This window comes from Thunnus albacares, chromosome 19 (genome assembly GCF_914725855.1).
Source record: "Thunnus albacares chromosome 19, fThuAlb1.1, whole genome shotgun sequence".
In the NCBI taxonomy this organism is placed as follows: domain Eukaryota; kingdom Metazoa; phylum Chordata; class Actinopteri; order Scombriformes; family Scombridae; genus Thunnus; species Thunnus albacares.
In genome coordinates, this window is record NC_058124.1 from 9,007,372 (window position 1) to 9,020,450 (window position 13,079).

At 40.2% G+C, this 13,079-nt stretch overlaps 1 protein-coding gene across 6 annotated transcripts in view; it reads left to right on the forward strand.

Annotated features, from left to right (window-relative positions):
• Positions 1–13,079, forward strand: part of csmd2 (CUB and Sushi multiple domains 2) — a 271,384-nt gene that overhangs the window by 145,702 nt on the left and 112,603 nt on the right. For all 6 annotated transcript variants that reach the window (XM_044335073.1, XM_044335072.1, XM_044335069.1 and 3 more), the window contains 5 exons: positions 3,675–3,857; positions 5,326–5,516; positions 5,714–5,849; positions 10,871–11,065; positions 12,438–12,576. In XM_044335073.1, the coding sequence (XP_044191008.1) occupies positions 3,675–3,857; positions 5,326–5,516; positions 5,714–5,849; positions 10,871–11,065; positions 12,438–12,576 (844 nt within the window). The remainder of the gene's footprint in view (positions 1–3,674; positions 3,858–5,325; positions 5,517–5,713; positions 5,850–10,870; positions 11,066–12,437; positions 12,577–13,079) is intronic.

Genomic DNA, 13,079 nt, shown 5'->3' on the forward strand with positions numbered 1-13,079 from the left:
ATTTAATCTACAGAGACCCATAATTCCCCCCATGAGCAAGCACTTGGCGACAGTGGCGAGGAAAAAGTCCCCTTTAACAAGAAGTAACCTCTAGCTGAACCAGGCTCTGGGTGGGCGGCCATCTACCTTGACTGGTTGGGTTGAGAGGGGGAGAGAGAGAGAGAGAGATGCACAACAACAACAATAACAACAATAAAACTAATAAAAAATATGACTAATAATAATAATAGTAGCAGTGGGTGTCTAGCAGGACCACAGGGACAGCAGGTGGTCCGCAACCACAGATCCCGATTCTACAGCTCCAGAGGCAGAAATACTGTGAGAGGAGAAAGCACAAAACTATTAGAGAGAAATGCCAAGTTAGTAACATGCATTAATGGGACACAAATGCGTGGAGAGGGAGAGGAGGAAAGAAGAGCTCAGTGCATCATGGGAAGTCCCCCTGCAGTCCAGTCCTTGAGCAGCATAACTAGGGAATGGTCCAAGTCCCAAGCCTGAGCCGGCCCTAACTAAAAAGCTTTATCAAAAAGGAAAGCTTTAAGTCTACTCTTAACTTTAGAGAGGGTGTCTGTCTCCCAACACAAACTGGAAGATGGTTCCACAGGAGAGGGGCCTGAAAATTGAAGGCTCTGCCTGCCATTCTACTTTTTTTAGGCTAACATATTCTTCATGACACAGCCAGGTTTCAGTAAGACAAAATAAATCAATATGATAATCAGATATTAGATCGTTTACTAATACAGCTTTAGATGACAGAGATCCAATGTTTAAGAGTCCACATTTAATTCTCCTATTTTGTTGTACTATTGCAGTGGTGGTGTTACTTTTAATTGAATTGATTTAAGTGGTCAGGTGGCAGACACAGTCTCTATGGGGTTTTGGGTGGGTAACTATTCTAATGGAAGCGCAGAGAAGCGTGCAGGACTGCAACTGTGCCACCTGGTCTCAACTCTGGGTTGTCATGGTTTTGGTCTACTAATAAACCTGGCCAGATTTCTAGATAAGAGAGCCGCTCCATCCAACATGGGATGTATGCCGTCTCTCCTAATCAGACCAGGTCTTACCCAGAAAGTCCGCCAATTATCTCCAAAGCCCACGTCATTTGGTGGGCACCACCTTGACAAGCCAGCGGTTAAATGATGACATGCGGCTATACATTTCATCACTGGTCAAGTTTGGCAGGGGCCCAGAGAAACCTTTGGAGTCTGAGTGCTTGAGCAGAACTACTGTAAGTTTAAATATATAGCGGATAAATAGCCGCAGTGATGAAGAATGTAGCTAAACTAACTGGGTTTAGATGCAAAAATGCTACCAGTAACATAGAAACACGGGCACATGGAAATGAAACAATACACTTACTGCAGCACGTCAGCACGTTTTCCCCTTAATCCTCTCTGAGGCTCACCTCAAAACTCGCTTTTAGCATCCCCCTTTTAAAGGTGACTTCCATATAAGATCAATGAGTTGTCTTGTGAATGAGGCTGCCTCAGGATAGCCATACATCCAAACAGCAGTGAGCTCTAAATATGCGTTCTAAATGATGATCATCATTAGGGCTGAGTATGGATTTATACCCAGCATCACCCCTGGTGCGATTTAAAATCGTATTAGGCCCTGCCATCATTTCCTGGATGGATGAGCTTATTTGCGCTCTGTGTTGCCCCATCCGGATGCCTCGATAGGATGCCTCAGCATTCCCATCTGCAATCTGCAACCTCGGAAAAGTAGAAAGAAGAGTAAGGGAAAGAATGAGGTATGCATAAATCTTGTGATAATGAAATTGGCGTGTGTGGTTTTAAGGAAGAAGGGTGGTCATGGACGGGTTTGTGACCGAAAGTGCTCACATCAGCTTCCGATGCAAGAGAACGTTTGTCATACAATAAAGGGAAGGATGTGTTTGCATGGCGAAAGAGAGGGAGAGACGGATGAAAGTAAGGTGTACAAGATTAGTGAGTAATATTTTGGGAAGATAAAGACACAGTAAAGACTTCTGGCAAACAAAATTATTGTACATTTAAGTGCGTGATGAGACAATAGAAAAACAACAACAACTGGTTGATTCTGATGTCATGAAGGGTAGAACCTACCCTGTGCTGTCAACCCAAAATGAACTCTTCAATGAATCATTTGTCGCTAATATCCTTTCAGTTATTTCCATTCTGTCTTACCTAAGGCACCAGACAGGGAGAATGGCCTTAATGCAAAATTTCAACAAAACCAGGACATACTCATACATACTCACACCGTGCCACCTACATATCTGGTCTAAACACAAGATCTAGTGCCAAAGCGACTCAAAACAAGCAGGAGAGTGGCCACCACCATGGCATGCATCAGCTGAGCCAGCAGTGATCTTTTCACTGGAACTAACTACAAATTGTGTCAAGAACAAAAAATAAAGAAGACTATGGATAGTTATAAAAAAAAGAGTGATTTGAAAGAGCAACTGGAATTATTTATAACTGACGTTTTCTTGTATTAACTTAAGTGTTCTTACTAGTCAGTAAATACCTTCACCACTGTCTGCCTGTGAAACCACAATGTTTCTTAAATAAAATGTGTTGAAGCTTTGGAGTCCTTGAAAGGTGTCTTGAAGGGAGCTGGGCTGAGTAACAAAAATTAATATAAGAGGTATAAAAATCCATATTGTTGTCACTGTAAGGCATTTTACTTTTACTTAGGCTAACTATTTCATTTAGTTCAAGTGTTTTTGCTAAGCAAGGCTAGACAAATCCTGGACCTGTCGCTGTTCTGACTGCACTGAGATTGAATCATATTGATCATTTAATCTAACTCTGTCTAAGGCAACAGACAAGGATATTTCCTGAAATGTCAGTGTCCTTTTAATGCTCTGTGCAGATAATGTAGTTCTATTCTGCATGTAATGTGCACTGCAATGTTTCCCATGGGCTGAGAATTTATTTTGCTAGTCTACCCTGAGGGAAGGGGTTGGAGGTTGCTGGTGGTTACGTTCCAATTAAGATTTGGCTGCAGAACAGTGTTTATTACATATAGTTTCTATGGTTTTCTTTTTTTCTAAATAAATAGGTTTGGGTATATGTACTTTGGTGGACCATCCCCAAATAAACAAATAGCACTTTGGACCTGTCACATTATAGGATCAGACAAACCGGTACTATTCAGTAACCTTATGTTAAACAGCTCAGCTGACACAACTTCAAACTGAAATTAATGTTGATGTTTTGATTTAGTGATCCTGCATCTTCTTATCACTTATAACTGATGTAGTTGTACCTTGTCAATATCTGCTGGAGGCTACAGCTGGTAATAACCTTGAGTTGAGATGTCTCTCTTTCCTCTCAGCCTCCCCCCCTCTTTCTTTAGCTATCATTTTTAAGAAAACAGAGAAAAAATGCTTCTCTTGTACTACAGTCCATGACACCAAATAACTATGTATTATGTTTATATTTAAGATATTATTAATAAGATAATTAATTAATTAAGATATTAAAGAGAGGACGGCCGGGGAGGCTTGTGGCATGTGTTAATTAAAATGTGACCTTTAAATTTATATCTCTTCTATGATACCAGGTAATAGAAGCAAGTCATTGTTTGAATAACACACTCTCATGTTTCTCCCCCCTGAAATAACCATTCATTATTGATGTCAGTTTTGCATAGTAATTCACCTGTGTTTATCTTTACCTACACAGAAATTGACCAAGGCAGTTGCGGAGACCCTGGTATCCCAGCCTACGGCAAACGGGAGGGAACAGGTTTTCGTCACGGGGACAGACTGTACTTTGAGTGCCTGCCTGCCTTCGAGCTCGTGGGGAAGAAGAACATCACTTGTCAGAAGAACAACCAGTGGTCAGCCAAGAAACCCAGCTGTGTTTGTGAGTTCTCGAATCCCTTATTTTATCCAAATTCTATATCAGTGTGCATGCACATGTGACTGCGTATGACAACACTTACATGGGTGCATCAGTATGTACGAGTGCAGGGAGGGCAGCATAATAAATGATCAGATTATCTCTACAGTTTGCACAGCAGAGGCTGTGGATTTTGAGACAATAGGAGGGTTTATTAACTAATTAATGCCATGAAAGACAAATGCAGAGAGAGAGGAAGGGGAGGGGTGAGGGTAAAAGGAAAAGAGAGCTGACCATGCAGATAAAATCCACTGTTGTATTATTGATAAGATAATAGGGTAGACAAAAAGCTGCAGCATCTAGATAAACATCACCGAGCTGAATGACTGAGAGGATGCCGGCGCAACAGTCAATTTGTCCACTTAATGCCGACATTGCTTATTTAGTTAACATTTAACAAACTATTTTACTCATTGGCACACAATGCAGCGTGCTTGTCTTTGTCATTGAAGTTGATAACGCTAATAAAAACGTTGTGCATTTCTAAATGTCATGTAAAGTCATCTCTATCTCAACTCAAGCCCTGTCATCTTTGAAATGAGAATTAGGATGATGATATTAACAATCAGCATTGCTCTTGCACTACCGGATAAGCATTTGACAATGATTAATTTCATATTTAAAAGTCAGTCTTGGCTGCAAATCCTAGGTGACTCCCACAACTGGGCTATTTAAAGGTGGTATGCATTTTAAAATAATATGTATCTAACATGCTTTTGTGAAAGAAAGAGGTGTTTAATGTTAGTGACCAAGATACAAGTCATGTCATAAATCTCCCTAGAAAGCTTTCCATGTTTCTTCATCAACTTTGAACAGAAGTATCGTTCGTTGGTGTTGATGTTGAGCTTGCAATGAGATCTACTCCACAATCATATTTGCACTTTTCAAGGTTCTACAAATTGGACATAGCAGCTTCACATAGCCTCAAATATATATATTATATATCCCCATAGTGAAGTACTAAGCAAATGAAGAGAACTTGAGGTTGCGACCATAACCCCGGTATGTATGAGTGAGGTATCTCACCAGTCCACCCTCTTTACATTAAGCAAGGAAGAAGTAGACTCATTAGAATTACTCAGGGAGACCATGTCCGTCCAATATTTAGGCGTAGGATGTCCCTCCTCTGGACACCAGGGTCACAGATGTCAACCAGTCGTGGCTGGCATGATGAAATAGGAGCTTTTAAGGGCTGCGTGGAGCTCCCCATAGTGATACCTCACTCATGCAATCAGGGTTAGAGTCATAACTTTAATATTTCCACATACTCAATAAAAATGCATCAAATCATATTATCTTATAGTCAGCAAAAGTAAATTGCATTTGCCTCATTTTTCAGCCTCCTAAACAATACTCATTTTTATATTCCTTTGTTTTTATTTCCTTCTTTCTACCTTTCTGTTTGTCTATATCTCTTTATCACTCCATATAGTTTCCTGTTTCTTCAACTTCACCACTCCATCCGGGGTGCTGCTGTCTCCCAACTACCCTCAGGAGTACGGAAACAATATGCACTGTGTGTGGCTGATCATCACCAACCCCGAGAGCCGAATCAATCTGGCTTTCAACGACCTGAGCATGGAGAAACAGTTTGACTTCCTCTCGATCAAGGATGGGGGAAAGGTACTGTTGAATTACAAGCTGTCCTCAGTTACTTTGAATAGCTCTTTGTCTATCAGTCATTGTGCATGTCAGTAGGAAAAGCAGAGTGTGTAATTATGTGTATGAGCTAAACAGCACTTCTGTTGTTGCTGTTTACTCTCTAAATGTTTTCCTGATATTTTTGGTCTCGTCAAAAAATCCTTATCTGTCTTTGTCAGGCTGAGTCTCCTATTCTGGGTACCTTCTCCGGTGACATCCTGCCTCCTCCCATAACTACCAGTGCCCATGTGGCACGACTGGAGTTCCTGACTGACCACACCTACACAAACAGAGGCTTTAACATCACATTTACAAGTAAGTATTGAATGTTACTTCAAAGGAGATGAATGGAAGTATTTAAAGCTCATCAGAAAAGCCTGTCTTGACTGCATTTTTGTATTCCAGATTGTTAAATATGTGTACTGTGTGTGTGTGTGTGTGTTTGCTTATGTGTATGGAAAAGGGCCTCATGAATCATCTGCCATATCTATGTGAATGTCTTCCACAGACTGCGCAAACGCTTGCAACATATTCCTTACACATTCACATGCACAGTCACATACAGAAAGTGACAAAAACCCTGTTTTTTTCTGTATAAATAGAGACTTGACATCTAAATAAAACCCAAACAAAGATGCAGCATCCCTACCTGACAAATACATTGCGGCAGTGCTCATTATATTCTATTCTGGGTAGCTGCTGACTTCTGAGGAAATTCCAGATGGGTTTTATACTCTGACGCAGTACACACTGGCTGCATGATGGTAAACCTATTTCATGGATATACTGTACCGTGAGGGTTTGGCAGCAGGATTATTGCATTCATTGCATTTGCGCTATTGTGTAATGAGCTTGATCTTTGCATTCTTCCACATGCCAAAATAAATATCTTCGTACAGAAGTCTAACCCTAACCCTATAAAGCCACAAAGCTATTTTATAGATAGTTAAGGTGCTGTGGGGAGGTTTGTCTCAATAACACTTGACACTATAATTAGTTGCAGTGACTCACTTTGATGCAAGCAATAAAATGTTATTTTTACTTTTACGGTTTCTTGCTTTCATATGGTCTAGTTTGTAGTTCTCTCCCTGAATCTACCACAGTATTACATAGGAAGACTGTATTAATCTACTTCAGAACATATTATTATTTCTAGTAGTTTAGTAGTAAGGTAGTTAGTTATGTTGTTATTAGTTATATTGTGTAGTGCACATACAAGTACCCTGCCCACATTTATTTATTTGTTGATTTATTTAACAGGGACAGTGCACATTAATAAACATTGCTGTAAATGCACCAGACTTAGCCAAGAGGCTTTTTTTCATCTGTAGTCTGTGGATGGATTGATAAGGGACCATAAATATTGTTGCAGCGGTAAAACATTTGTCAGACAAGAATATAACTTGTTTCACACATGTAACATTACATTGCCAACAAAGAACATTTTATTAAACAGTGCATCCCTTAATTCATCATAAAATGAATAATAAAACATGAAACTGTTTGTATGGCTAATGGCAATGTACCTGAACATAACTGTGCACACAAAGCTTGTTTGACTTTTGGTAAACATATCTTCCACATAAAATTTTACACTGTAGTTTTTCATGAGGAAATATGTACTTAATTTAGGTAATTGCATTTTTAACCATGCTAGCGTCATTGCTCTAGGGATAGCAATATTGGTCAGTTGGTCGGTCAGCTGGTCCACCACTTGCATTTAAACTGAAATATCTTAATAACTATTGATAGATTTCCATGGAATTTTGTGCAGACATTCATGTTCCCCAGATGATGAATCCCTCTCACTTTAGTGATACCCTTACTTTTTCTCTAGTGCCACCTTCTAGTTTACATTTTTGGATTTTATTTGATGGTTCATGTACTATGTATTGGATAGTTATTACCAATATTCATGATGGTCAGGGAATCCATTCCAGTGACTTTGGTGATCTCCTGACTTTTACTTAAATGCCACCAGCAGGTCAAAGGTTTCACTTATCCTGTGAAATATCTCAACATCTACGGGATACAGCACAAAATTTGGTACAGATCCATGGTGCCCAGACATTATATCCTACTGACTGATGATCCCTTGACTTTTCCTTAGTGCCACTCTGAGGTTCACATTTGTGGTTTATATCAAAATGTCTCAACATATGAGATGGATTACATGGAATATGATTGACACATCCATGTTTCCCTCAGGATGAATTGCAATAACTTTGGTGATACCCCTTTTGTTTAGTGCCTCCATCTGGTCAAATAATGCTGAAAATGGGATCTATGAATGTATTAAAAAACAAGAATAAATAAGAAATATTAGTTGAAATATACAGTATAAATGCAGTATCAATGTAGTATAAATTTACACCAGAGTATCACACAGTTGAATTATTGCACAAATGATTGTACTGTTAAGTCAGTATTACGCAGTTGAAAATATAAATTATAAATAAACTAAGGGGTGATGAAGCTGCTGACAGGGGTGAAATAAGGGGGCCAGTCTATTGACTCAGAGTGTCTGACACTGTGGAAGGAATTGAAAAGTTTGATGGCTACAGGCAGGAATGACTTCCAGTGGCGCTCTGTGGTGCACCTAGGTGGAATGAGTCTTGCGCTGAAGGCACTCCTGTGCTTCACCAGCTTGTTTTGGAGTGGGTGGGAGACATTGTCCAAGATGACACATAACATGGACAGCGTCCTCCTCTCTGACACCACCGCCAGAGTCCAGCACACTGTACAGGTTACATGCTTAAGAATGGGAGGGGTGGTAGGTCTTTGTCGCATGGACAGTGAAGGCATCTCCATGTGCACCTGGAATTTTGGTTCAATCACATGCAGGAGCATAAAGTGCAAAAGGACTGGGTGAAGGTGAATATAGATCAGCAGGTGTGGTAACTATTAAATACTCTCTCAGCCAGTCACATCACTGCTCTTACAGCTCTGAAACAGTTGTCAATCACAGTAAAGTGTAATAATGACAGCTCAAGAAATGGAAAGCTTTTCTTCAGGAAATGTCTGAAGGGTCCAGAGTGCCACGACATGAACACACATCACCACAAATCTGCAGCCAAAGACAGATGGAGTAGTTTTTTTCACCACTTAGTTACTAAGTAACAATAGAAATAAAAGATAAAGAAATTAATTTGGTGAAGCTGTTAATATGATTACATTGGACTGACGCTATTTCAGTCATTACTCTGTGTTTCACCTCCTAAATGGTCCCATAGTTTAGTAATTAATGTTACACAACAGTGTTTGCACCATAATGTGTTTCAAGAATAAAATGAGATGCTGCTTTTGCCAGAAAGAAAGTTGGAAAAGAGGCTTATTAGCCCTGCTAACCCGATGTCTCCCACATAAAAAGGCAAAATATTGAGTTATAACCGACCAGTTATGTGTGTAGAGGTGTGTGTGGTTGTTTTGTAGCAGCCCAATGTCGTTTACAGGCGATTTAATGAAGGTAAACACAGTGAACGGCTGTGCGTAATGGCACTGCGCTCTGGCAAGGCACTTCTCAGAGGCTGCCAATTTATCAACACAGTATCTGTCCTGCTGCCTTCGGATGCTATACAGATTTGATGAACTGAAGAAAGTAGATACAGTATAAAGATACTGTAAAAATCACCCACATTCATTTATAGATCAATTTATTTATGTATTTATTGGGACCATGTTCAGTGTTAAACATATATGTTACCATTTGATGTACTGTATCAGAGTTAGCCTATAGCTAATTTTCATCTGCAGTCCCTTAGGAAGGTCACAATTAAAACATATAACAGCACAATAACAATACAAAGCAAAAAACACACGGGACACATAATACATTACAAAGCTAGACACAATAGCACATCAGTGCAGACTGATTTATTGATATTCCTTCTTAAACCACATTAAATGTTATTTTCTGTGCTAATTTTGGTTGGAGAGTGTTTAATTGAAAAAACCTATTTATATTTCAGGCACTCAAAACATGTGAATGGAGCACTCAAAGCACTTCTGTGCACAGCCTCACAGGGAGGCTAGAATGGCTGCAGACTCTCTTTTTTTTTTGTTAATGCGTTGCTTTGATCCAGTGTACCGTCAACTATTTAAAATTACAATGTACTCAGGATTGCTCCTGCATTCTACTAGTTTCTTAAAATCATTAAAGCTCCACTGTAGCTAACACACCATACTTCAGCCTACCCAGAATGTATTTGTGCCCTTGCTCTTGCTCATTTGCAGACATGTCATGAGCCCAGCCCAGGTGCCTCTGTGAAACTACAATGCGGACAACACATGGCGCCTAATGCATTAATTAGAAAGTTGGATGAATAAATATATAACAAATGCAGCATGGTGAATGAATGTCAGGAGCAGTTAATTGAGGATGACGGTTAGTTCCTGAGAACAGTGTCATCTAACTACAGGACTGTTTTAGGGGGTTGTGGGGATGAGCAGACAACTTCCATCATTCATGTTAATTAAGGACATGCCAAACTGTATTGAGGGGATTTTTGGCACGTTAATAAATAAGATGATCGTGATGGATGAGGTGTGGATCGCACTCTGTTTGGGTCCAGTGGATACAGGAGAGGGATTCATCAACACCTACATGCGTCACCTACCTGCGTGTGTTTATAAGAGTGAGAGAGTAAGTGAGAGAGATTGTGGCGTAGGTGATGTATTTGTTTACATGCCTTCTTCCAGGGTTATGCCTCTGCTTGTGTGACTGTGTTTCTTCGTGGCCTTTCTAACTGGCTACTACTTAAAGTTTTGTTGAGAGACTTGATAGATAAAGATGTCTGGATGTATGAAAACAATGCCTTGGTTTGTTCGTTCCACGCATCATTCAGCAGTGTCATCTGCTGCTGGTGATCCGCGAACGGTGTGGTTTCCCACTCTCTAGAGTTACTGCAGCAGGCTGAATCAATGTGACTCACTAGGTGAAACAAATTTCCTCTTGTTAAATGCTGGCTTTGCTAAATGCTGACAATAGAAAAAAGAAAGTTTTATCTAGAAACTTGGGTAATTATTTTAGAATCTCCGTGGGAAGTTAGCATCTTTGCACAGAAAATGTAATATGTGACAAAGATAAATACCAGCAAAATTACAGGTGATCTCTTCTTTTCAGGGTGTTTCAACAAAGAAACAGTTTGTTTCTTTATTTCTTTAAAAAAAACATTTCATCAATGTATTTTTTAAGGAACTGAAAACTATTTTTGTTATATTTTATGTAATGCTATGTGAAGGAAATGACTAATCAGGTCTTGACACTTGTGATTTTTATTTTCCTTCACATCTTCTCCTCCACACTTAAACACATCTCCTCTCCACATTTCCAATAGCATTTCGCCACAACGAGTGCCCAGACCCTGGAGTGCCAGTTAATGGGAAACGCTTTGGCGAGAGCCTTCAGCTGGGCAGTTCCATCTCATTCCTGTGTGAGGAGGGCTTTGTTAAGACCCATGGCTCGCAAACTATATCCTGTATTCTTAAGGACGGCAACGTGGTGTGGGACAATGCTGTTCCCCGCTGTGAAGGTGAGTAAAGGAAGGGTTACCTTGTTTGATAACCATCATCTCATACACACACACACACACACACACAGTTAGCTCCAAAAAATCCACATACCACCAGGGTAAATATTCAGTGGATTTAAGTCATTAGAAGGAAGATCTTTTCTGCTGGAAGCATTTGTTCCAGGGTCTTGCACTTCATTAGCTGGGTGCCCAATGTGTTATAGCTTATATACAACTGTTATAAACCGATGAAACGGGAGTGTGTTTGCTTAATGTCCATTCAAGCCAGTAATGCGACATCACTGCATGTCAGAATAGTAAAGAGATTTCTCCTGAACACCCTGAATTGGATTGGATTAATGCAGTTTATTTCTATTTTTTATGAGAGGGAGACATAACAATGCAGATATAATTAATTGATAATATCTTTAACATTTTATGTGAAGGATCACTTAGATCGGAATCGAGGCTGGTGATAATACAGACGTTTTGTTCTTTCAAAGGCCTGACGCAGCAGACATTCTTACCTTACATTCAGCAATCTGAATGTAAGGTCAGAAAACCAGAAAAAGCCAATAAAGCTGGTGAAGCTAAGATAAAGTTAGAAGTTAACTAGCTAAGGTTCTTGGACACCAGCATCGCAGCACATTAAGTGCAGAAACGGCTAGGACTCTTAAGGGGCCTAATCAAGTTCACCATTCATGATACGCAAAGGAGAGACCATTATTAAAACATGTCATTTCCCCCTGTGAGCCACAGGAGCTTTATATTCCTCTGAGACTATCTATCATACCCCTGCGTTTGTAGCGTAGTGCGTTTTATAGATGTCCTTCAGTATGCTGAGTTGGCTGATTAAATCATTCCACTTCAAAGGGAGCAAAGATCTGGCACTGTAACTAAGCCCTCCGCTGTGCCTGTGTGTTCTGGTTAAGGATAGGCAGTTAAAGAGATGCACAGCAAAGGGAGCAGTAACAGAGATGAAGGTATGGAAGAAGGGGTCGATACGCTCAAGTGTCTTTTGTGCTAGTGATCAAAGATGTTCAGTTTTCTCCGTTTGATGGGGATGACAGCAGCGCCGTCGTAGGAGGGATTTGATGACAGATTTAAAAGACAACAACATAGGGGAGGAGACGTATGCATACACATGGATATGTCACGTATGTACACACACACACACCACATATATACAATAACAAGCATGTTCCTTGTAGAAATGGTTAACCTTGAAGTGAGCTGTCACCAATTTACATTAAATATACCCCGGCGGTGAAAGAAATGAGATGAGCCCCGGCTGATGTGTGGGATCATCTATGGACACTGTCATACATCACCTGGGAAAGAAATGCATAATTCAATCTCTATCTGGTCTTTCTCTCTTCTTTTTCTCTGTTAGCCCCATGTGGAGGCGATCTGAAGGCTCCCAGTGGGATCATCCTCTCCCCCGGCTGGCCAGAACTCTATAAAGAGGCCCTTAACTGTGAATGGATCATTGAGGCTCCTCCAGGCTACCCCATCAAGATCATCTTCGACAAGTGAGTCACTCAGATGGCAACTGCTGCTGCGTCACTGTATTATTTATTTTTTTCTCTCTCTTAGAACAAGCTCATATTTTTCCTCCTTTTACTTTCTCACAACTTCAACATGTGTGCACATTTATCTCCCTGATTTCTATCATTTTCTTTAATCTGTTCCCCAGTTTTCCCTTTCTAGGGGTAATGTGGTAAATGTAATGCACATAAACATACACCCCCAACTCAGATAACATTATGTTTTATTTAGTACTCATAAGTATTTGATCCTTTCATTTGATACCCCCCTCCCTAAAGGTTATGCAGATATCCTTCCAGTTAATGCACACACCTACACACACAAACGTACATACGCACGTACACAAACCCCACCGAGACATGCAAGTATGTAAATGTGCATGTGTATGCACTTCGTATGTATGTGGAGATGGTCTATCGAGGGGAACCGGAGAGATGGGAGAGGAGGTAATTTATCCTGATGTTTGAGAGAGAGAGAGAGAGAGAGA